The sequence below is a fragment of the Peromyscus eremicus genome, chromosome 4 (assembly GCF_949786415.1).
Source record: "Peromyscus eremicus chromosome 4, PerEre_H2_v1, whole genome shotgun sequence".
NCBI lineage: Eukaryota > Metazoa > Chordata > Mammalia > Rodentia > Cricetidae > Peromyscus > Peromyscus eremicus.
Window position 1 is genome coordinate 123,794,562 of NC_081419.1, and position 26,321 is coordinate 123,820,882.

A 26,321-nucleotide genomic window follows, 5' to 3' on the forward strand; every position below is an offset into this window, starting at 1 on the left:
TCTGGCTGTGACACTAAGCAGTCACTAACCCTTGAGCCTCAGTTCTCATCCGTACAAGGCCATGCATTCCTGCATCACTAATTCAACATATGCAAGCTGGGTATGGCACACATAGCTTTAGCTACTCAGGAGCTGAGAGAGAATGGCTTGAGCCCATGAATCCAAGACCAGCCTGCACAATGTAGCAAGACCATATCTTAAAAAAGACTGGTAAGACAATATATGTGAAAAACTTCCAAAATTATACATAACCACTCTGTAAGGAAGGATATGTTGACCATAAAAATCTCAAAAGGCATTTCATTGCAATGTCAGGCAAAAACTGACTTTTTTTTTTTTTTTTTTTTTTTTTTTTGGTTTTTCGAGATAGGGTTTCTCTGTGTAGCTTTGGAGCCTGTCCTGGAACTCACTCTATAGCCCAGGCTGGCCTCGAACTCACAGAGATCCGCCTGGCTCTGCCTCCCGAGTGCTGGGATTAAAGGCGTGCACCACTACCACCCGGCAAAAAACTGACTCTTAACTGAGTTTTGAAACAGTATCGAGGCAAATTATTAATTACCTGATTAATCTTATGGACATATTAATAACCCATATGAGAGAAGATTCCTTTTATGTTTACAAGAAAAGCATGCCACATATGTGAAGCTCCTAAGACAACAGTCTTTAGCACCAAATAACCAGATAAACGTAGGAAATGACGCCTGGGAGCTGAAAGCGACAGCTGAGTCAAAAGCCAGAGTCCTTTGCTAAAAGTTCACAAAAAGGCTCACTTCACCAGGGAGAACTCAGCCCTGAAGGCCAAACTCTCTAGTTCTTATAGACTCCCTCGTGTTACCCAGGTAGTCACGCATCCCTGATAGGACACACCACTGTGTGACAGACATACTGTTGGGTTCGCTTTCTGATAAAGTTCCAGAAATAGCACTGACAGTTGTTTAGCTGATGAAACACGGTTGCATTCACCGGTCCGAAGCCCATGTCACCACAAATCTACTGTTGCTTTATTTCTACAAACCAGGCCCGAGGAGGTGACACAAGATTGGGAAAGACGACTCCTCAGACTCCAGCCACTCCTCCAACTGCACATGAGCAGTGTGGGGAGGGGAGGGCAGCCAGTGGCTCTCACTCACCACAGCTATTGACTTCTTTCAGTTTTTACATCGTTAACTATTCAAATTACTTTTCCTTCAAGTTATTTCGAACACTTCCAGAGACACAATCTTTTCAGCATTCTCACACCCAAGGAGAAAAGAAACAGGTACCAACAGCAGAGGACACAAACAGGAGCAAAAGCCAACATCAACTTACCTGGGATCAATCAAAACTGGGAGACACCACTACAGGACCCTGGGCGCCCTAAGAGGTCCCCTTAGCTTCACTTCTAAGCAAACCGGATGGCTGTTTGGTCCTAAAATACCCTTACCAAAAGTTTTCACACTGACACTGTTAAGCAATTAAAGCAGAAAAATAAAATAATTAAAGTAGAGAAGAAACTCCCAAGCCACTTCATCAAAAAGAGTAACCAGCAGAAAAGTGGGTTTTATATTATTTATTATCATCAAAATTAAGACCAGTGTATAAACAGACTTGCCAAGAAATAAGCAACTCTGAGCTTATTACATTAGCACAAACATCAACAGGTCGCTACTCACATCTGTAGGTAGAAAGGTAATGAACCAAGCCATAAAAAGGGCATTTCTAAAGCACACTGTGCAGGTACAGACTCGTTGGGTCACTCAATTCTAGTGGAGGAGGTAGTCACAGCAAGAAGCCCAATGAAATGCTCTTGGCCACTGAAACACAAGTCTTGAAAACCCTCTGGCATGAAAAGAGGCTGAGCCACATCATGTAGAGGTTGGGAGGACACCCTTTACTATGGAGGAAGAGTCCAGGTATTCCCACACATCTCACATGACCCTGAGAACAAAGTTTCAGCTTGCATGATCCCAGCCAGCAACCTCGACACACCTGCACTGGCACTTCCACGCCATCCCCGACAAGCATGACCCCACTTTAGAATGAAGACACTGAATGTGGCAGAAAGAGCCGACTGCAACAGAAAGGTCCCTGCATAGCTAATCCCATACTCTAATCAAACCCTGAGCCCTGGGACAAGTGTAGGAAATTCTCCAAGTCCTAAAGATTTCGTGTACTTAGCATGAAATTTTGTTAAAAAGATATTGATTGGCTTTCTGTGAATTGTCTTTCCCACAGTAGATACACTGTTTCCCTCTAAAAGTGACATCAAGTCCAGGTGAGAGGCACCTCTTAGAGACCACACCTTCTCCAGGTTGCAGCAGCTACTCCCACACTTCCAAGGACTAACAGGAACAGAAGGACAAAGCTATGTCCATGGCTCCTTCCAGACCTATGGTAGCTGAGTGTGATGATTCCTGGCATGCACAGTGGGAGCAGCTGCTGGGCTGACTAAATAGACTGGAGGCTGAGTCTGCAGATGAAAGGCGATCTGAAGGAACCCAGGTACAGATGTCCATCATGTTCATGTGCCTCACTCACATAGGTTACTACCAGTCCATCAGGATCATGCAGGCTTCTCCGGAAGGCACCACTGTCACTGAGTTCTAGGACCAGGCTATACCGTGGCACAAACTTCATCACCGTCTCCTGACTGAACAGCTGGAAAGAAAATATCAGAGATGAGAGCTTACCTTCTGACTGCAAGCAAACTGATCATACAATTTCTCATCATCTAAGAGTAGCCCAGCATCCTGGGGAGAGGGAGGTCCCAAAGTGCAGGGGCAAAAATCACGTTCCCCACTGCCATGCAGATCAGACTAAGGAGGTCAAGCCTGCATAGGGACAGTGATGGCTTAGCTAACCACAGAAAAATGCAAGATCACATTCCAAGAGATAACTACACTGAAGTCAAGCTGAAAACCAACTCTGTCCACCAGAACACTGGGTCAAAATCAGTACAGCTTAACCACAAGTCTTACGCTCAAGGAATGTAAGAGGCAAATGATGAGAGATTAAAAAGGCTTTCACAGTCACAAAAGGGCTGGGAGGTTTAAGTGAGCAAGTCCATCCTATGATATCACCTCTGAACAAGCCCATTTTGACGTCTTCCTTGAAACTTGGTCTGCAGTCCCTGTGGGGTGAGCCCCTGTACAGAGTGCTGAGCTGGGCACCTGTGAGCACAGCTACAAACAGATGTAGCCTTGTGGGGCTCACAGAAAGTTTAAGCAGAGAAATCCCATGGAGGGACACGATTTCTGGCAATGGAGAAAGACAGTGGAAAAGAGCAACTTGTGTAGAGTTTAGAACCAGGCCTGAGGCTTCTTTCTCAGATAGGAGCGACGGCTACACCATGGTTGCACTTGGAGGAACTTATTAAACAGTAAACACGTCTATGCATGGTGGCAAACACCTATAACCCCAGCACGTGAGGGGCAGAGGCTGGCAGAAGGCGAGTTCTAGTCAAATCTAGGCAGTTATAGAGTAAAATCCTGTCTCAAAAACAAAGGAAATACATGCAAGATAAGGTGACCCAGGCATCTCACTACAGTGAGACAAGGTAGGTACAAAGATGAGGGGAGCTAAGAGAACTACAATAAAGCCCTAGAGCTCAGTTATACTACAGGTAATCCGCATACACTCCGGCTTTAAATTTTAAACTAGTATGATCAAGAAATGTAGGTGTAAGCATATGCTTGCACTTCCTAGCTTTGCTCCTGAGGAACCAATGAATGAGCTGACCAAAAGAATCAGCACTGGTACCCAGAAGCCCAAGTACTCCCCCAAAGAAACGGCCAATTCCAGAGCAGGGAAAATGCAATATGGGTGTGTTCATTTCCTCAGAACTGAAACTTTCCCTCCTGGAGACGGGAGAGAAGCTCCTAAGATCCCAAAAGCCAAGGAGTCATGAGACTCACAGGGTGTGAAGGAGGGCAGAAGCAGGTCGAAAGAGCCACTGTAGACAGAGAGCAGCAGGACTACCAGGTAAGGTGGCCTCCGAAGTCAGGAAGGTGAAGTGACAAAAACACTCAGAAGCAAGGAAAACAGAAGAAAGAGAGGAGGGAGACTCAAGTGTTTCAACTGTATTTTCCGCTAAAGAATAAAACCTGTTTATAGTACTAGAGGAGTTCCTTCGCCAGCAAGTGCTTACCACTCAAGCACCCAGGTAAAAAGCCAAAAGTGGCAGCACACACCCGATGCTGGGGATGTGCAAACAGGCAGATCCCTGAGGCTCAAAGGCTGGCCAGCTATCCCACCTGATGAACCTCAGATGAGAGACCCTGTTTCACAAAAGAAGGTAGACAATTCCAGAGGACTGACCCTATGGTTGACATCTAGCCTTCATACACATGCATACACCTAAGCATGAACACACATGTGCTTAAAGTAGGTGTGACAGGTACCAATATTCTAACTGGAACTGAGGTTTGAGAGCTAGTCAGGCCTATGGAAACAGACCATTAGACTCATCTCCATCTTGCTTTTTGGAATCAGTTTTCATAATTACCTTAAAAATCATTCTCTTAATAAAAGGCTTCTCAGATAAGAAATCCAACATGGAAAAGCCGGGGTTAGCACGAATTGTCGCAGCAGCAACCCAGTACCCGCCGGAGCTGCTGGGCCGGATATTGTCAGGAAATCCAGGCATGTTCTCCACAAACATATCTGCCCCTCCTTTCATCAGGCCAGACACATAGACTCTGAAAAACATGCCCAAGTAGGCAAAGTAAAAAAAAATTAAGGTAAAATTTTTAGCCAGGCACAAACCTGGTCTTAGTTCAAATATCTGTACAGAAAATACTATTCATGTGTCTGTCGTGAACGCAAGCAGAGCTGCTGACACACATCTTGAGGACCACACAAGCAGGAAGAGCCAAAGTCCCCCTTACAGGGGAACAGACTGCAGGCTATGCAGATGGCATGAACTCAAGACATCCATCCCCTTGTTTCTATCCCACCACAGGCCCTGACGAGCTCTGTTCACACCACACACACACACACACCTTCGTATCCTGGCCATGGTTGTCTCTGCCACCAGAACGAAGTCTTCCTCAGGAGAGAGCTGAACTCCATTGGGGAACCTCAACTGGTCCAACAAAACCTTCACTTCTTTTGTCACAGTGTCGTACTCCAGCAGGCTGTGGAAGGCCCAACACAGCAGTCACACAGGGGGAGAGCCCAAGATCTCCTGTGGGCTTGGGGCAAGGGAAAGGGACTCAGCCTCCCACTGGAGTGACAGAACCCATGTCAGGGATCCGTATGAGCCTGGTCCCAAGCTGGCTAGTAAGGGCCCTCCCTGTCCACACCAGATGCAGCATCCCCTTACTGACTAGAGAACTAGGTCAGCACAGTGAAGGCCAGCACACCAGCCCTTAGAGGCATGACCTGAAACCTGGTCCTGCTGGGGGGCCTCACCCATTCTGTCTAGAACCCCCCCGGATAGACAGACTTCCTTTTATTTGCTCTGAGGAAGGGAGATCATACTGAGCCATGACCTGACTCCAGAGCCACTACGGTCTTGTTCCTAGACACTGGCACCCTGTGCTGAGACCCTACTACGGCTTCCAGCAGAAACAGGTCTGCTGCCCGTGCCCTGTGGCTAATCTACTCATTGAGGGGAAGGCCTGAAAGGAGCACTTGCCGCCCGTCATCAGTGCCCTCCATCACCAGGAGCAGGTAGTCCCGTCTCTGCCACTTGCTGCTGGAATCCGTGAAATAAATCTTCCTCCCATCCCGAGTGACAGTGAGATCATTCACAAAGGACATTTTCTTGCCCTCAATGGGAGTCTCCGAGGACAGCAGCAGTTTCACTGCACCTGAAGTCACAAAACATGAAAGATTCGCTCTCATTTTAGGAACTTGTTTCTTAATAATTTCACAGTGTTTATCAAGCCAGCTCATGTCAAAACAAAAAGCTAAAATGAGCTTTTCTAACCCCCAGTGAGAGCAGTTATCAACCATTAAGTGACAATCTTTTTTTTTTAGACCAAAGGCAGAATTACGATGATGAAGAACACATTTTTTAATTGATATCAACGAACTTTAAAAAAAAAAACTATTAAGAGCAAAAAAAAAAAATCTAGTACTATCTTTTAGCTGGAGAGAAGAAAAATCAAATCTTCTATTCATCTGCTTTTACATTAAGCAACAATAGTGAGTTTTTAAAACTAGCCAGGAATGAGGGACACACTGCAGTCCTAAGCAGGAGAGGTAGAGGTTGGAGAAGGGCTTGAACTCAGTAATTGGAGGCCAGCTTGGGAATACAATGAGACCCCCAGCTCAAAATTCAAATAACATAAAGGACATAAATTGAGTGCCAAGCTTCCTATGTACTCTATTATTTAACCCTGTGCAAGAATCCATAGGCAAGGTCTACTATGAATCTTTCCTACTATATGGAAAACAGGAACAGAGAGGCTATGTAACCTCCCCAGTCATAACCACCAGAAAGCAGAGGCCAGTCTGCAATGCCCATGGTCAAGCCCCATGCATAAATCCTCCACAGAGAGCACACAGCACATATTATAATACCAGTTCTGGTTATATCACGTGTAGTCATAAGAGAGAAAGGAGAAGGAACTGTCTACGGAGGAAAAAAAGATTCTCAGACAGGAGGATGAGGAGTAAATGTTTATAACACAACCCTTCTGAGAGCCAGTGGCTAAAACACAGATGCAGAGAAAAACTGGGCTAGGACCAAGGCAGTCTCAGAAAGGGAGTTCTCTGGTGGCCAACACAAGTATCTGTAGGCAATACTTGTGCTGTTATTTAGTAAGAAAACACTGTAGTTGCCTGTACTACATTTAACAATCTTATTAAATATGTTTTATGTGTATACTGTTTAAAAGCTGAAAATATCAAAGAAACAAGTTGTCACATACGTTTCTGAGGATTTACTTCGAATAATCCCTTGTATGCATCAACCACAAAAAGAGTCCCATTGGGCCCTGCCCGGATGCCCAGCGGTCTCCCACAGGTAGGTTCATCATCTCGGGTTTCTAGGAAGATAAACAATAGGAATCGGTGGCCGCTCCAAGATTCTACCTGTGCCCTCTTCAGTGTCCAAGTATCTCTTCCATAACTCCCTAAACAGACAGCATGCTGTACAGAGCAAAAAGACCACAGTGTTAGAAATGGACCTGCCTCTGCAGAGACTCACTGCAAGGAGCTCAACCTGGGTGCTTACTGTAGGTGCTACCACAGCATATACTTAATTACGCATTAAGGTGCTTACTGCAAGTGCTACTGCACCACAAGGGGGGCTCACTGTCCAGTGCTCAATGTAGGTGCTGAGTAGGTGTTATGTGTGGAGTGGAAAGGGCAGGCTGAAGAAGCTAATACAGAGTATGAGCATGGGTGTCCATGGATGCAAAGCTTCCTAGAAAGGTACTCATTCAATTGTTGGCACAGTCACTTTTCAGAAGACCCTAAATGATTTTTATTTTGATTTTGTATGTTTATGCTGCTTTTATTTTGAAATGAAAATGCATCATTTTTATAAAACATCTCCAGTTATCAAAAATGGTAACTAGGCTGTGTATTATAGTGGTAGAACACTTGCCTGGTAATCAGGAGGTCCTGGAATCCACCCAAAATACCACAAAAAATAAATAAAAAATAAAAAATTACAGTAAGTTAATTAATTTTTTAAAATGATAAGAATCCTGTGGACCAGGTTTTAAACAGTGTGATTGTCTGCTTATGCTTCCAACATCTAAATGATCTAAGGGTTCTCAGACTTGAGTAATACAACTGAAATCCCTGAGGAGCTACTAAGGAATCACATGTCAGCCCCCAACAGTCACAAAGCCCCTGTCTTTATATAAAGCAGCACCACCCACAGAGATTAACAGCTGAAGTTCCCACAGGGCAACCAGAGACTGAATGGGATGATGAGGGGACACAGCACCAGGAACTACTCAGCAGTCACATGACCAATGCCCAACTGGAAAGCAAGGACATCAGAGTGACAACCACGGGGTCTGTTGGACACACCAAGGCCAGATGACCACCCGGCAATAAAAAACGAAGGTGACACCACAGCGTGTCCTGTCTGCCAAATGGTCTGCAGTTCTCCAACAGTGAAAGTGACATCCAGGGGAAAGGGACAACTTTCCGAATGAGGCATCACCAACTTACTGCAAGGGCCTGAACCAAACCGGGCGATGGTCTCTATTTCCCCGTTTTCAAGTTTTACAACTCTGCCATCTGCTGTGCCAGTAAACATCGCATCTGTTTACAAAAACAAAAAGAGGAAGGGTCATTAAAAGGTTGGCCTAAGAGCTATGACCACACTGTCTCTTCTATAAGGGAACAGCTTGGTTATATTTTAACAGCCAGAAAGGAAACGGCAATTCTGAAGATGATGGAGAAATGATGTACGGGAAAATTTTAAATTCTTAAAATTTAAAGTAACAAGCCAGGCAGTGGTGGAATAGGCCTTTAATCCCAGCACTCAGGAGGCAGTGGCAGGTGATTCTCTGTGAGTTCAAGGCCAGCCTGATCTACAGAGTGAGTTCCAGGACAGCCAGGGCTATACAGAGTAACCCTGTCTTGAAAAAACAAAACAAAACAAAAAATTTAAAGTAACAAAACTATGTGGGCTTCCTCAAAGGATACAACTGTCCAAAGCTGTACAAAGTCTGCACATAGGCAATATGAACAGACTTATGTGTGTTAAAGAAACTGAATAAATAATTAATAATCCTGCAAGACAGAAAGCATCAGCCCCCAATCAGCTGGATCACTGGTGAATTCTACCTTAAAAAATTACAGCCAAATCTCTAAAATTTGCTTCAGAAGACAGAAGCTGAAATAATACTTCTTAACTCATTCTATGAATTACAACTTCTGCATTGCCCTAACAAAGACATGAAGAGAAACTACAGAGCAGTATCTCACACAGATGCAAGAGGCAACCTGAAGAGACTGTATGACTCTAATGCTACAACATTCTGGAAGAGGCGACCAATGTGGAAATTTAAGTCACTAGTAGCTGAGAGTTAAAGAGGGAAGAGAACACAGGTGAATTTTAGGACGGCGAGAATATCCTCTATGATGGTATTACAAAGGTGTCCAAATGCACAGAGTGTACAATGCCAAGAGTGAGCCCTAATTAAAACAGACAGTAGAAATAATAACCCAGCTATGGTAGGAGGTGGCAACAGTAGGAAGGCTGGACCTGTGTGCTGAACCCAACACCCATTCTGATAAAATCTCTTCTTTCTGTTCCATTACTGTAAGCCTAAAACAGATCTTCAAAAGTTTGCTCTGGTCAAAAGCAGAAGGCTGGGGAGCTATTCACAAATCCTAGAGGGGAACCTACTGTTGATTTGCTCAATAGAAAAGGTGTCAAACTGCCTTCTAAATATACACGTTTATACACACAGATTAGTGCTGCCCTCAGCCTTGGTCAGAGCCTTTCTTTGCAGTGGGTGACGGCTAATACAGACTCTTACTGGTCAGACTGCTGAGGATAAGTGACTGCTGAGTGCTCAGCCCTCAAAAGACATCCATAGCACCCACACTCAGGAAACATCCCGGAAGAGGGGACAGAAGGACTGTAAAAGCCACAGGATGGGGACGAATGCTGTGAAATGTTGTCTTCTGCATGTGGCCTGGCTGTTTTACATTCATGAACTCAGAAGCTAAGGTTACCTGCACACGATGGGGCCTGTCAACATTTCATCATGGACCAGGGAGGGACTCAGGAGAATCCCCTGAGGAGATACTGCAATTAGAGGCTGCTGAGACAGGGGAGTAGTTTTCTTCAGTGATACAGCCTCTGTTATGCTGCCCATGCTCTCTCTAGTAAACAGCCCCTGCCCAACTCTTTTTGCAAGCAACCCTAGTTAAGCTCAGTGGGCCATTGAAAAAATAATAAAAACACAAACAGAAAGATGTGAAAACAGACAACTCGTTGGGAAGAACAAGACATTCAGAGGGAGTGAAAACAGGAGAAAGAGGGTGAGAGGGGTGAAAATGACCAATATTATATGTGTGTGTGTGTGTGTGTGTGTGTGTATGTGTGTGTGTGTATACATACATATGTATATACATATACATATATATGTTTGAAATTATTAAAAAATAATAACAAATAAATATACAAAACTGAAACCATATTGAGCATTTTTGACAGAGAGTAAACAAAGTAGATTTTATAAATGTTGGGAGCCATGCAGCCTAGTGTGGTTGATATATTGTGCGCCCCAATAAACTTATCTGGGGGTCAGAAAATAGAACAGCCAGTAGACAGACATAGAGGCCAGAAAATGGTGGCATACATGCCTTTAATCCTAGTATTCAGGAGGCAGAGATCCGTCTGGAGCTCTGTGAGTTCAAAGCCACGCTGGAAACCGCCAGGCATGGTGACACACGCCTTTAATCCCAGGAAGTGATGGCAGGAAGCAGAAAGGTATATAAGGTGTGAGGACAGGGAACTAGAGCTATTTAAGCTTTTAGACTTTTAGCAGCAGTCAGCTGAGATCCATTTGGATGAGGACTCAGAGGCTTCTAGTCTGAGGAAACAGGATCAGCTGAGGAATTGGCAAGGTGGGGTGGCTGTGGCTTGTTCTGTTTATCTGATCATTCAGCATTCATTCCAATACCTGGCTCTGGGTTTGTTTTTATTAATAAGACCCTTTAAGATTCATCCTACAGCCTAGTCTCAGATCAGTGTATGAATGCCTATCCAATGCGATTCTGCAAAGCAAGACCCTTGGAAATGGTTTCTCACTTGGCAAGGACCCGTGGACTTGGGGCAGGGCAGGACACTGCTAGATTCCCTTAGATTGAAGGCTCTTTTCTCTTTCACTATGTTGTTGATTCTTTTGGCAGCTTTTAGTTTCACTTTGTCAGTCACGCATGAGACAGCTGTAATTTTCCCTAAAAATTCAGTTCCTCCTCAAATGTTTTCCCCTAAGATTTAGTAGGGGGCTATGCCTCTCAAATTTCTTATCTGGAATTACTAACTGCAATTCCCAATCCAGGGAACTTTTCTAACTCAATAGAGGCAGTTAAAATTATCGGGTCATGCTTTCATAATTGTTCTAATGAAAAGGTAGATAGCACCACCTGTGTAGAGGGGGACTCATAGAAAGATACTGGCTGGAAATAATGGGTACATATAAGGCAACAACACCTGGAACACTAACCATGTCTCACAGTTCTGGGAAGGAGATTAAGGTGATGCATACACAGAAAGGGGAAAAACCCTTAGGGATATATATAGCACCAACTGTTGAAGTTAAGTTCCCTGGACACCAAGCATATAGAATCAATGGTAGGATCTGGTATGCTCCAAGAAGAAAAATGCAATGCAAAATGTAGAATGGATAGATCCACCTTTACCATACACAGGAGCTTACACTGGTGGAAGAATGGTATGGTGGGATGGGAAAAGAGTGCCTCATCAAAGTCTGCCCTCTGTAGAGAGAATGAGGTAAGTAGGACCTCTTGTAGGCCAGGGAACGATATTAAAGCATATCTTACCAATAGGAAAGAATTGTTTAGGTTCAAATATTGTTGTACTTAGAGCAATGTACCAAAGTCCATAACCTTTTAATTGTGTAACCACAAGCAGCTGCCAGCTGGGCATAAGTGCTGCAAGAACAGGATCACTTAAAAACATGAAATAAAGTATGCTAATTGGTGGTTGCTCTCCTCTAGCACCTGTCCTGAGGCAGTCAGCACTTGCCACTCTCTCCCAGGATACCCTCCAAATGAAGCTGCAGCAGGTGTCTGGATTCCAACTTGTAGCTCACATCCACAGGAATAGAAGCAGAGAGGTCCCCTTGGGTCCACACCAGAACTGGCACCCAGTATACTCAGCTCCTCAGAAGAAAAGGCAGAACAGGCGCACTCATAAGGCAGCAAAGACCTCCAAGCAACACAAACTCTAGCTGAAACAACAGTGTTTGGCTTTGTCACCAGAACTGATGAAACTTACTAACAAATGTCAAGACCTTTTAAGAGAAATGGAAGTTCTACCATAAAGTATTTACTCTTACTGAAAAAAAAAAAAAAAAGTTTACTCTGCCAGCCCTATAATAAAGCAATAACTGCAGAAATGGGCAGCCTTGGGGTCGCTATGGACAAAGCAGGGGCAGGATAAGAGTTTATCAAACACTTGCACAGCAATGGCCCTGGCAGGCTGAGAAACTAAACCTAAGTGCACAATGTCCATAGCCACTGCCCAGGTAATGTAGTAGACACAGGGCTGCAGCATTTCAAAGCTGCTACTCAGAAATCCTCACACCAGTCCAGGTTTAATCATCTCATTAACTGTGTCCTTTCAATACTAAGCTTAATTCTCACCCTAACCAAAAAAAAAAGAAAAAAGAAAACCCTACTGTCTGGTTGCTAGAGTCAAATTCATTATCAGGCCCAATTCTTGTTCTCAGGAAATCCATCCTGAGATGGATAGACTCGTGGAAATACTGAGAACTACTCCTCCTCACTTCAAAATAAAACCTATGCAATACAGAGACAAAGTGAGCACAGAACTGGGGTGCTATCAAGTAACACCTACTAACTAAACAAATGAATTCAATGTCAGTGTCTGCATCTGCCTTCCACCTCTGCACAACCAAGTATCAAAGTGTTCTGTGGAAATTACCTCCAAATCGCCCCATGTAGCCCAGCATGGTGGTCTGCACCTTTAATCCTAGCACTCAGGAGGCACAGGTAGACAGATCTCTGAGTGCCAGGTCTGGTCTACAGAATGAGTTCCAGAACAGCAAGGGCTACTCAGAGACACTGTGTCTTGAAAAACAAACAAACAAATAAAACATACAAAAATGGAATGCAAACCAGACGGAGAGAAGAGAGAGCTGTTCCTTGAGATGTTCACAGCTGAAACCCAAGCCCACAGCTCCCTACTGCCACTGCTGCTGCTCCCACAGAGCCCCTCCACCCTGAGCACAGCGGCCTGGAAATCAGCCAAGTGCACGCCACAGATCCGTTTACTTACCCCCGATATTTACCAAGGACTCTGGCCCACTGAGTTGGTTTTCAAACAGCCTTTCTGCTTGTCGCAACTTTGTATTTGGTTGCAGAACACCAAACATAAGAGGGGGTTCTTTGAAGCTGTAAAACAGTACAATTGCAAGGATTTGTATATAAAAATATCCGTGAAGGAAAACATTTCCTGAGGACCCATGGCATGTCTATCTCCCTGTTCTAACACACAGAATACATTCCCAAAACACCCTTGAATGCCAGAAAAATAAAGATTAAGGGGGAAAATTCAAGGATATCAAAAGAGATTATAGTAGGAAATAATTATGAAAATACAAATATTGCATGTCCCCATACCCCAGACATCCCATGGTTCTCATCACCATCCAGGGCCTCAAGACAGACTCTCTCACACCCTCTGATACAGACAGCCCTTAGCTAGTATCTATCTTAGCTAGTACTGTCTGCCTGACATGGGGAGAGCTCTGTTGACCTTCCACAGCTGACTAGCTTCTTGCTTCATGTAAGGGAAGGGAGGGAGCTAGCCATGGAACAACATCCAGGGCTCATCACATCACACAGGTACATTCTGCTGAACCCCAGAGCATCCTCCCCTCCCACAGAGTAACTCCAGCAACTTCCCTCCAAACTCATTCCCATCCACAGGCAAAAGTGCCATAGCTCCTAGCTACTGCTGAGGCCACTTTTAAAGAGACATGATTGACCGTCCTCCCAGGTCCTCTGCTGCCACTCTGCCCTGGACAGTATCTTCTGCCTCTTCTCTCTCATCCTACAGTCTGTTCTCAATCAAGCAACCCACTTCACATCACAGCATCTGTCTGCTGATCCCTGCAAATGCCCCATCCCACTCACAACCAAAGCCCTCGGAGTGACTTCTGTTACCTTGTTGTTTCTTCTGTCCCCCACACCAGGCCCCCTTTGTAGGACCTTGAGTACATTAACTCTCATAAACTCCCCTTTCCTTGGTGAAGCCTATTCTTAGCACCCAATTTAAAACTGGCCACGCCGCTGGGCCTGGCCCATACCTGCTCTAATCTTTCCATTGTACTTACCATCTTCTCATGTACTTTTGGATTTGCTTTTCTGGGGTGTTTGCCTCTCTGGCCCCACTAGAAGGGGTGTTGTGTGGACCAGAGATCCCTTCCTGCTTCCCTGTGCTGTATCTCAAGAACCTGACAGACAGGGAGTTCCCAACACACACTTCTGAGGAGGACGAAGAGGAGTATTTCCCATCCTGCCCTCAACCTTGCCATTCAACGAGGCTGTTTCCTGGCCTGCTCACCGGTGGAGGGGAGGCAGGGGCCTGGAGGTGGCTGAGAATGTGAGGGATAAAAAGCTCTCTATTCTGCAACACAACAATTTTTCACAACAATGTACTTTACTCCCTGTTGCCGCTTCTGAGTCAGCACCACACCCGGATTAAATTGTCTTCCCTCCCTCTGCCCTGGCTCTCAACCATGGCTTTCTACCAGCCATAAAGGCAAACCCTTTCAGCTTAACTAGAAAGTTCCAGTGCCAAAGGAGAAGGCAGGAAGTAGCCTGCCTGCTTTGGCCAAGAGTTCAGTTCTGACCCTGACAGGCCCAACCACCAAGCTGAGCTTGCAAAGCAAACCATGTACGAGCATAAAGCCAAGACCACAGACGCTCAAAACCTCCCCATCTTGGCTTAAGTCCTTCCACTCAGGAAGTTCTCAAGAAGCAATTGTGTGCTTGTCCCTGCCCACAGGCAACCTGAGGACAATCTCAGTAGGGAAATACCAAGAAAATTCAAAGCCAGGCATAGTAGCTCATGCCTATCAACCGAGTACTCAGGAGGCTGAAGCTGGAAGATTGCCACAAGTGTGAGGCCAACCTGGGCTGCAAAGGGAGACCTTGTCTCAAGGGGTGGGGGGACAGGGACAGGGACAGGCAGACCTGGATGCAAAAAGGCAAAGGGCAGGCAAGCAAGGTCCCCATGGCAGTAGTTGGCAGCAGAGGACAGCCACCGGGAAGCCCAAATCAGATCATGTCTTGGGGCCTCACCTGGCTAGCCATTAAAGTAAAGCCAGTGACACTAGTTCACCCTTGCTAACTCTGTGGCTGTACTGCTTACGTCCAGTTATTTATCTAGTTGTTGTTGTTGTTGTAGTTTTTCAGCCAGGATCATGTTTTCCTCTTTCCTCTGGGACCAAGCTTCCTACACCCCTTTGCTAGCTCTGTCGACTCTTAAGTGTGCTGAGTCTGTCTCACACAAATGTCCACATCAGGACACAGTCTTGGGGCATGCCATCTTAATAGATCTTTGCTCCACAGACTCCACTCCAATTTACATCTCACAGGGCCTGGGAAAGCAAGTGCATTTCTACCCAGAAAGGAACAAGAGGACTGTTTTCCACAGAAGGATATGGGCGTTTCTAGGCATTTTAAAAATATGCTTAGCTGCATCTGAACCCTTCTTGCCTCATTAGGCTCCCCTACAGTACAACCAGTGCTCACCTCGTACAACTTCAAATCCTCACTGACTGAGCTGTTTTTCTGTTTGCCATGGTCACACACCCCTTTTCAGCTAAGTTTCATCACTATTCTTCCCACACACAAACTGGCCCTCCCTGAGATCAAAGGATTTCAGTCAACTCCAAACTCACATCTTCAGCTGCTGTGTGCATCTCCCCTTCACAAGGCTGGATCTAACCTGGCTTCTGACTACCAGGATATGCAGTTTACTTCCCTACCTTACTCAAGGAGACCTGGGTCAGTTCTGCTGGGAGGAGATTGAGACAGTTTTCTACACGTTAAGAAGGGCTTCTGAGAAGACTACCCGATGTCCTCAGGCCCGAGGCTCAGATAGGAAGTGTGGAAGAGTACCCCCTGTCATACAGATAATTAGAACCCACCCCTCAAGCTGACTAGGTCAGCATTCCTCCTGGGTCGTAAGATGCAAGCTAATCCCATTTCCATAGCACTATGCACCTTTATTTGTAGTCAGTGATTACTTGGGGTTTTGGTTTTTACAGTGTGGGGACCAAATCAAGGGTCTTTGCACTTGCTAGGTAAGTACTCTATCCATATCCCCAGGCTCTTTAGTTACTAAAGTTTGGTAATTCTAAATCCAATAAACAAGGTAACTCTTGCCCACATGTTCATCTAAGATCAAACTGTGTCCTCCCTCATCTCGGAAATCTTGTAGACACCTACCTTAGCTGCTGAACATATTCTTAGTGAGTTGAATCCAATATAAAATCTTAATTTTTATATATAAAACACCAACACATTATTCAGTTGTATATATTATCTTTGCTCCATAGTTAGACAAAGCTCTTTTGAAAGCTTTACATGAAGTACTAACTCATCTAAAATAAATCTCAGATGGCTTCCCTCCCACTAGTATCTCCAAAGGCTTTGGCATGATGACTTGGAGTTTTGTTACTGCAGAATCTGTGTGAATTTCCTATGTGAATTTGTCAAACTTACTCAACCAAATGGAAGAGCTAAGATTTCCTTTGATTTCTAAAGGTGGGAGATACAAAATGATTAGGAAATTAGAGGCTAAGGGAGTTGAGAGAGCTCCTTCACAAAAAGCTCAACCTACCTCCTTCCATTTTCTCCAGGCCAAACCACACAACCCTTCTACAACCAGCCCAAGTTCAATATCAGCAAACACCAATAAAAGCCTGACTCTGCCCTGCTCTGACCACAAACATGACTACATGTTAAGAGGTTTTCAAGTTACAATAGACTAATTCCTCACAGACCTCCACTGGTGAATTATAACTTGGCAAAAAGAGAATACTAATTACAGATCTTAAAAATTAATTATTTACAAAAATTACATAAGGGATTTAAATCACTGCAGTGTGCTTCTGCTACTTTAAATGAACTAAGGCCAGTTATTTCTAACACTTCAGCTTCTTTAATTCTGATTTCTATAGCTGGTTTTTGTCACAATGGCAGGGACAATTTCACAGGTATTGAGTTATATCTAATTCAATATGAAACCCAAATACTAAAGAAGCAGAGCTCTCCTACTCATAACCAAGTTCCAGACCACACTGATCTACTGCACACCCCCACTGGTAGGGGAACCCTTATCAAGACTGGTGGGCACTTACCTGAGACTCTGAGGATCTATAGGGGACTCCAAGAGCATCACGGCTCCAAGCAGGGGAATGGCAAGGGAAAGAGCCAGCATCAGGAAGGTCGTTCGGAAAACTCTGCCACTGAAGGAGCTGTCAGAAAGAACACAAGAGTGGCAGTCAGCACAGCCACACACGGTGGCAAACCTGTCGGCTCCGGATGCCTGCTCTGAAGCAAACCGCTCACCCAGTTTCTCTGCTCACCAAGTTTATCTACTGCAAGGTCACTGACTTTGTAATGCTGGTTAAACTTGAGTGGTTTGTCAACCTTGGCAGACATGACTATTTCTTTGTGTAAAATCCTGCAGCTCTGTGAAACACTCTAGTCATTTAGAGTCCAGATATTCTTTCTTCTAGCAGAATTTCAAGGAAAAACTCAAAGAATTGATGAATACAAAATATAAATGGGAGAGCCAGCACAGCTCACCAACCTGTAAGCCCAGGTCACACTTAGAAGTCTGACAAAGGAGGGTTATAAGTTGAAGGCCAGCAGGACTACAAGATCCTGACTCAGAAAAGATAGGAGAAAGACTTTCAATGATGTGATGGACATAGTCACATATAGAGAAGATGAGCAAAGAGAGAGGAGGGGTGGACTGAGATTTTCATGAAGGGAACAGGAGTCCTGCCAACTCTCTGAGCCCCTAATTTCTGGCACTTTTTGCACTGCCCCATTTTAGGAATCAAAGGAAATCCTTGCTCTTCCTTTGGTGGAATTTGGTAGATGTTCCTGGGGAATTCACATAGATTCTGCAGTTAAAATTCCAAAAAGCTATTTACCAGTCTAAGAGGTGCTTTTGAATCTGGGTAGCTTTAAGACAAATGACAGCAATAACTAGAACTACTCACACACACTGTCATTCTTATCTGGTTTTTAAAAAGTGACAATCTTCAGCTTCTTGCTACATAAACCTCATAGAATCATTATCTGCTTATATAAATTACATAGTAATTTTATTAAACACTTGACATCAAGGTTAACTTAAAAAGGGTGGCAATATAGTGTGTAAAGGGTCTTGCTGCCAAGGCTGAAAACCTGAGTTCAATCCCCAGAACCCGCAGGGCAGAAACAGAGAACTACATGTACACTGTGGCATGCATGCCTACATACCTATACTCACATGCAAACACACACACACACACACACACACACACACACACATTTTTTTTAAAAGATTAACTTGAGCAAATTAAAAAAAAAACTAAAATCATGAGCTTATCAGAAAGTTTCTATCTGTAAAATTTAAATGTAGACTTAAAGAGAAAAATGAGGAGTCCTACTTAATAGAACAGATTGGAAGGAAGGGTTTTAGCTTTGACAAGCAATGTCCACTGCCAAACTGGAAGAACATCAGCAGAGCAGAAAGGACTTTAGGCCTGCTTTCACCATTAGCAATTAGCGGAAGAGTGGAAGATGCCTGGACCCAGAGCCCTTAGGGTTTAAAAGGTCATGATGCTATGTCATGTTAATGCAACCACACAATGTGTGACTTTTAGTAACTCCTCCCTCCCTGACCTGCAATGAGGCAACTTTAACCCAGAATCCTTCAATCTATGGTTTCTTGTTAGCAGCCACCACTTGTCCAGCACTTCCATACAGCTCTCTCGGTTTCTGAGGGGTCAGCTTGCAGCTCCCATGTCGGTCCTTTTCCACCACTGTCAACCTCTCCAGGGCTTGAAGGACTAGACAGGCCACACTCTCAAAGCCTCTACTGATGTGGCTGGGCCTGATGCTATTTCTCTTAAATCCTCCATAGATCTTCGTCATAGAGCCAACGCTATCACCAGCCCAGAGTTACAGGCGCTGCACTGTGGAAGCAGCTTGTGTGTAAAACCAGTTCTCAGAGCATGACCTTTATGTTTGGTCAGACTGCCTGTATCCACTCTTCAGGGACTTTCAGTTTCCCAGACCTTTGGAGGAAAGCTATCAGAGGTCTGATGAACTCCTGCTGGTTTACCTCTTCTACAGTAACACCAGGCATCATGGAGTCTCTGTGCTGCCCATCAGGGAATAGGGAGAACTTCTATTACTTGGCATAAGATCTTTCAGGTTCATTCATGTACTTGTGTTATACAATATATCAGTATTACCCCTTTTTTTGTTTTTACTGGTATAAGACAACCCCCCCTGTGTGTGTGTGTGTGTGTGTGTGTGTGTGTGTACCAAATATGTTTATCTACTCATCTGTGATGATAAATTATGTACCCTAATAAAATTTGCCTAAAGATCAGAGAACAGAACAAGCCACTAGATTAAACATGGAGGCCAGGCAGTGGTGGCACACACCTTTAATACTAGCACTTGGGAGGCAGAGATCTGTCTGAATCTCTGTGAGTTCAAAGCCACCCTGGATTACATGAGATTGACTCAGTCTAGGAGAGAAACAGAGCCAGGCAGTGGTGGCACACACCTTTAATCCCAGTACTTGGGAATCACATGCCTTTAATGCCAGCATTAGGAAGGAGGTGATATGGCTGGGTAGGGAAAGGTATATAAGGCGTGAGGAGACAGGAACTAAGGTCTTTTTGGCAGAAACCCTTTCAACTAGAGGCTTTTCAATGAAGCCTTTTCGTCTGAAGCTCTTGGCTAGAGAGCTTTTTCGGCTGAAGACTCAGAGCCTTTCAAACAGAGGGTTCGTGGAGCTGGCGAGGTGAGAAGTAGCTGTGACTTGTTCCTTTGTCTCTCTGATCTTTCAGCATTTACCCCAATATCTGGCTCCAGGTTTTTTATAAGACCATTTTAGCAATTCGTGTTACACTCATTCACTTATGGACATCTGTGAGTGAATGGGGAAATGGTTTCTTTCACATAATGTAACTGTGACTACTTATTGGATAAAAGGTGTCTTAATGGGATGATGAAAGTAACTGACCAACACTGCAAACACTGTAAATCCATTGAGCTTCATACATTAAAATGGTAACTTGTGTGTTTCATGAATTACATCTCAACAAAAATGATGTAAATTTATACAGTGGTAAATTGTTGCAAAACTCCATCACTTTATAAAACAAAAAACACTAAATTGGAGATTTTAAGTAAACATGATTTGTTCCCACTAAAGGAAAAGAAACTAAAAGTCAGGGACTTCTCTATGCAAAACCCACACCAAAGCCTGGAGCACTATATCAAAGTGATTTTCTTGAAGCGGCCTAAAGCTTTTTACCACAATAGAAATAAACTGAGAGGTACCTGTTCAAAAAAGCAGGGCCGGTTACAAGTACCAATGACAGAAAAAACGGCTGTTAAAAACAAGAGTCCCAAAGAGAGACAAACACATTCAAAGCACCCAGGGAACACTATATAGTCCAACCAGGATATTCTTCTTGTCCTTTAAAGGACGCTGATGCAATCCTCTACTTCATCTGAACCAGCGGGGAGACACTATAGTCCCAGATCTGTGGTTGTTGGTTGGCATTAACCAAAATAAGCATGAAAATCTAACAAAGTACAGTCTTCTTTTTTTCACTGCCTAACAAAACAAAATCTCCTAATCTGTGTCAGACTTACACGAACTCTCCTTTCCCACACTGCTCCTAGCATGGGAAGAAGGGTGTTAGGATGGAGCCCAGAGCCATGCACATGCTAAGCACGCACTGTCCCATGAAGGTACATTTCCAGTCCTGTATCTTACATTTCAAAACTCTTAACTTAGTGACCTGATTCAGAGTATGTGACACTCTGCTTGGTTCACTGTCCCTTCACATCATGGCAAAAGGTTTAATTGTGTCCAAACTAAGTTCAGCCAGGACTCAACACACCCGTGCTTATAGCTGGAAAAAATAGCCAACTTCCAGAGATGACACACAATGAGTGTCCCACATTTCCCACCTTGTTGGGATCTAGACAAGCACCTTCTATTATTTTCTTTCTGTGATTCTAGTGATAGAACCCAGAGGGCCTCTTACATGTCAGGCCAATACTCTTACCACTGAGTGACATCACCAGCCCCTTGACAAGACTTGCTGGTATCTGGTACTGCCAGTCTCTTACAGTTAATAGGATCAAAACTGGAGAAGAATTTAGAAATCCCCTGTTGGGTGCTCCCAACTGAACTCGTCAATGAAGACAATCTTCACAGTTTTGTTTGGTTGGTTGGTTTGGTTTGGTTTTGGTGGGGGGTTGGGGGGGTTGTTTGTTTGCTTATTTTGATACAGGGCTTCTCCATTATGTAGCTCTGGCTGTCCTGGAACACAGTAGATAGACCAGGCTGGCCTCAACCGCACAGAGATTCACCTGCCTCTGCCTCCAGAGTGCTGGATGAAAGGCGTGCACCTAACATATTTACAGCTTTAAACAATGCCTGGAGATTCTGGTCTATGGGTCCAGAGTGGGCCTGGAAACCCATTTTTCCCATCAGTTGTTCCTGATAAACAGACGGACACCACTAATCTTATCCAACTTCCTCCTGGACTTCATTATTCGGCTTCTACTAGTAATTGTGCTGGTCAAGTTTTAAGAAAACTCTGAGCACCATGATAGAAATAAAGCAGGCACTAACAAGGCATAGCTACTGAGCACTTGAGATGGAGAGAGCTTGTCACATAAGTGAGGCAAACTGCTCTTGCACTCTTATTCTGCACACACTTACTGGAGCCTAAGATTAACTTTTGACCAGACATCCCCACTACTGATCCTGGGAATTCACAGTCCACTTCCAGTCCTGCATGTTTTCTCCATGTTGGCTTTCCTCAGACTGTGCACCTGCATAAATTTAGCTTAAAGAAGGAACTACACCCTTCATCTCTGTCTTCACTTACACACTTCCAGCCTATAATCACATAATCAGAAAAGCTAGCAACTTATCTTCCAAGTGCAGCCTGAGCAACCTACTTGTTTGTCCAATCTCTTAAGAAGAGCCTAGAGCAATGCCTACTCCCTTGAGGACATGGGCATCCTGAATTGCCTGCAGTCTCTATGGGAAAGGGCACAGTCACAGTGATGCAACCAGTTCGAATAACTTACAAAATCCTCTGCCATTTCACCCGCTCAATTTCAAGGGTATTCTCTAACTCTCCCTGCATGTGCACACCAGACCACCATCAGATAACAAGACACCAAGAATCCAAGAATGAACTGTGAACTCTGCAGAAAAAAGTCTATAGGCTCCAAATCCGTGGGGTACGAGCAACCTTGGGTGCCAAGGACGCTCAAAAGCCAAATAGCAACAAGTCTCATCTTTTAAAGTGGTGAAACTTGCTCATTTTTCACATTCCTTCCTCCTAGAATCTTTTTTTTCTTCTGAAAAAGTAAAAAATTAATTGTCTTAATTGAGCAATTAAGAAAAATAAGCCAGGAGGTGGTGGCGCACGTCTTTAATCCCAGCACTCGGGAGGCAGAGCCAGGCAAATCTCTGTGAGTTCGAGGCCAGCCTGGTCTACAAAGCGAGTTCTAGGAAAGGCACAAAGCTACACAGAGAAACACTGTCTCAAAAAACCAAAAAGAAAAAAAGAAAAGAAAAAAAATAAGTTAAAAGACCCATTTGAAGACACAGTCGGGCAGTGCTGGGATGAAAACATCATAATCTCCCAACTCCCCTGTTCTCTGTCTTAAATTGGAAAGTGGGAATGAGGCCTGACAGACACTTTTACTCTAAAAGCCCTCTGAAGCTTACTGAAAACACTGTTGTCAAACTCTCAATGAATCCTTCACTCCTAGGTACATGCATAAAAACTAAAGCCTTCTCTTCCTAGATAGAAGGATATTTCAAAAGATAATTTCATAGTATAAGGATTACTTTTTCAACAAAGTTCCTGAAGCATTTGGGAAACCAATGTCAAACAGTAACTCTAAAGGGCAGCGGCATGGTAAATGCCTCACTCATCCGTGTCCCACACTGAATAAAAGGGCTGAACAATCAAATTCCGCTGGGTAGCTCATTCAGATATTCAGAAGCTTTAACACCAAAGCTCACTCTGAAGGCATGATTCTGAAAGATGCTTCTCAGTCACTGTCCAACTGCCAGCTCCACCCTTCGTTACTGTAACTTCGTTCATACCATCTCACTCACAGCGACCTCAACAACCACTCCAGTCAAACAGAGCAAGGCTGCTTTTCCTGCAAGGCGGGAAACTTTCCAAAGTACTGCTAAGGGCCCCTCCACTATTACATCTGTTTTCCTTCTTCTATTCTGACAACTAGACAATCAAGTTTCCACCACTCCGTTCTGAGGCGTGTCTAGCATTTTGACATTGCAATCCCCCATTGTCAGCTACAGAATTTACACTCAACTGTGTAATCAAACTTTAAAAAAAAAGAAAGAAAAGAAATCTCACAATGTTGTAAGTCAGTTCATAATTTTGTGTTAGGCTTGCAGGTTTTCGCAAGTCTGAAGTTTGCTCTAACTCTCTGTTTGTTTATACTTTCTTCAGATTCCTTGCTGTCTTTATTTTCTGCACTGAGAGTCAAACACACAACCTTAGGTGAACTAGGTAAGTGTCCTACCTCTGAGCTCCCAACTTCCAGATTTCTTTACTTCACAAAACTTTCCTGATTCACATTCAACCCTAGACCCTTACAGAATCAAGAAGATAATTGGACAAACTACTAAAAATTACCACAAAAATACAGAGCTGCTACTGATGAAAACAGTAAGGGCAGAAAGGAAGGTGGCTGACAAGAACTCACTTTAGAAGCAACCATTAAGGATCACTAATGAAAGAGAAAAGATACTAAGAAACATATTTACAAACAGAAAGTCAAACAGTATAAGCACAAATGGAAGACACTGGACAAGATCAGGTGCAAAGAGACAATTTGCATCTAATTTGTAGTCAGAAAGGAAGAAATCCCCACAGAGAACCTTAAAAAATAAAATCAAGATAATAAAACACGTCCCTTTGCTTGGGGGCCAGAAGTGTCACAGCAGCTGTTCTAGATGGTAGGCCCATCTACCAAGGGCCCCCAGGTACAGGGTGTGCCAGGCTTCAAAGCACTGAACCTCTCAGAGTACCTGGGTAGGGCCCTCAACTGCTCCATCCTTTTTCTCCTAGTTTCTGCAGTCAGGTTTGGCTACTCCTTGCTTATCCATCCTAAAGATTTGCCATTAATTAGTAATTAATTCGCAATATCCACAACAAGCTTGGTGAGCAATTTGTCCCAAATCTACACCCACTTAGTAAAGCGTGTCCTAGAAAATGGGACCTCAAGGCAACCTAAGATGGCTGGTCTCCTTAGTCAAGACCCATACTATCACTTTCTGGTTCTTTCACAAACTCATTTCTAAAGCCAAAGTATGTTTTGTGTTTATCTTATTATCATTAGTCAATAAAGCTGACCATCAGAAGCAGAAACTGTCTCTTCTCCAGTATGTACCACACCCCTCATGACACTGCTAGTGACCAAATAAATACTTCCAATTTTTCTATCACATAAGTTAATTCCACAACTTTAAGGCTGATCTAGAAATTCAAAATATAAAATCCACATCACAAAACTGAAAAGTGAATTTTAAATGTCTTATATTCGGGTTTAAGGAGCATGCTTCAGCTTTTAGCTAACAGAACATTCTTAAATACAGGAAGACTGGGGCAAAAAAAAAACCTTTAGAGATTTACTAATCGTCAGTAACTACTGTCCCTATCAGAAAAACTGCCAACAATGTCATGTCGGTTCTCTACTCCGTGGTGAGGACTGCAGACTGCGCGGTGGCAGTAGGTGCAGAAGAGGATCTTCGCAGAAGGAAGATCCCGCATCTTTTCTGACTTCCCTTCAGGAAAAGTGAAAAGGGGAACACAAAAGTGGCAGGCAGGGCAGTGGCCGGGTGGCTGTCCCAGGAGTATCAGAGGATCCAGCAAGGACATGTCGGGAAGATGCCAAAACGCGACGGCTCCAGCGGCTGGAGTGTAAGAAGGGACGGGGAAGGCCCGCAGCACGGCGGCGAGCACTGACAGCCCGGGTGCGCGCGAGCCCTCGCCCCGCAGACGCGTCCTGCAGGTCAGAACCCGGGTCCTCGGTCAAAGTGGGGTTAACGAAGAGGGTTCTCGTCCACGCAGAGGATGGCCCCAGTCCAGGTTCGGCCTACCTGCCCTCCTTGGCCTCCGGGGCCTGGCCATCGTCCGTGACGACCTGCGGCCGCAGGGGCCGGCGCTGCCGCAGCCCGTCTGCCTCGTTCATCTTGCAGCCGCACCACCGGCTCCACCGCCTCTGTCGGCACTGAGTCGCACGAGTTCCAGGACCGCCCCCCCTCCGCCCCTGCGCCCCGGCGCGCGGAAATGACGTATACCTGGCGACCGAGCTGCATGCTGCCGAGCTGCATGCTGGCCCCTCCCCCTTCGGGAGATTGGCACAGCGGTACGGCCCCACCCCCGGCCTCGGCGAACAGCCGCTGGGGAATGGTGGGGGGCCTCCCTCACCCCACCAAGTCTGGATGCTGAGGCCGCTGCCGGGGTCTCCCTCGCGTCTTTGTGCCGGCGGTGATGTCTGCAGTAACACGCGTGCAAAGAGAGTATGCCACTGATTCTTAACGAACTGTGTGAAAAATTACGCGTTCATCCTCTTGCAGTGCAATATTCCCCGCCTGAAAATCGTTCTTTTCTGAAACGATTTCCGGAAAGATTCAAAATGTTCCCTTTTGGTCGAGAACAAATGTGGACTACTAGATCTTCGGGTGGTTATACAACAGACATTTGAAAAAATTTTTCTAAAAGGAGTTATCTTTAGGTAAAGATAGGCCCAAGTAGAAAAGACCACTAGTGGTAAAACTTTAGGGATCATGAAGGAAGCAGCAGGTGGTGCTTCCACAGTATTACAACGAGTCAAACATACTCCAGGAGTTGAGGTGAGCAGACCACAGGTAAAGCCTGGAACTAATGGGAGCCATGATTTCAATAAATGTAAAATTTAATACAGTGATGGCTTCTAAAGGAAGAAACTTGACCTTGTGGAAGCATTTGACCAGTGAAGGAATGGGACATGGGGGTAGGATTGGGAAGAAAAGGCAAGGAGGCGAACCCCCTTTCAGGCAGCAGAAACCAAGTCCTGTTCCTTAGGGCACTGGGAATGCTCTCTAGGATACACATGTTCAAAGTGCAGTCACCTAAGTTTCCCAGCTGCACTTAGAGGTTTTGCAGAAACATACATGCAATTATCTTTTCAGCACTAGATGGCGGTAGAATGCCATCTTAATGTTCTATTTTCCTTCCCGCTTGCGGGAAGTGGAGATTTCTTTCCTGGTTCTGTAGGGATCCTGGGTTATATAATTCAGGCCCTGGCACCATTGTACTTGATTCCATCATTGAAGACAGACAGTA

The 26,321-nt window shown here is 44.6% G+C and overlaps 1 protein-coding gene and 1 pseudogene across 1 annotated transcript; both read right to left on the reverse strand.

Moving 5' to 3' along the window:
- Positions 1-1,534: 1,534 nt before the first annotated feature.
- Positions 1,535-25,240, reverse strand: Apmap (adipocyte plasma membrane associated protein). Its single transcript, XM_059261588.1, has 9 exons — positions 25,094-25,240; positions 17,046-17,162; positions 12,950-13,065; positions 8,116-8,208; positions 6,858-6,974; positions 5,618-5,792; positions 4,980-5,114; positions 4,484-4,676; positions 1,535-2,637 (listed from the first exon to the last, which is right to left on the reverse strand). Exons 1-9 carry the CDS (start codon positions 25,183-25,185, stop codon positions 2,428-2,430), a joined length of 1,248 nt encoding a protein of 415 aa, XP_059117571.1. The 5' UTR covers positions 25,186-25,240; the 3' UTR covers positions 1,535-2,427.
- On the reverse strand, positions 18,622-19,051 carry LOC131910025 (small ribosomal subunit protein eS19-like; annotated as a pseudogene).
- Positions 25,241-26,321: the final 1,081 nt, after the last annotated feature.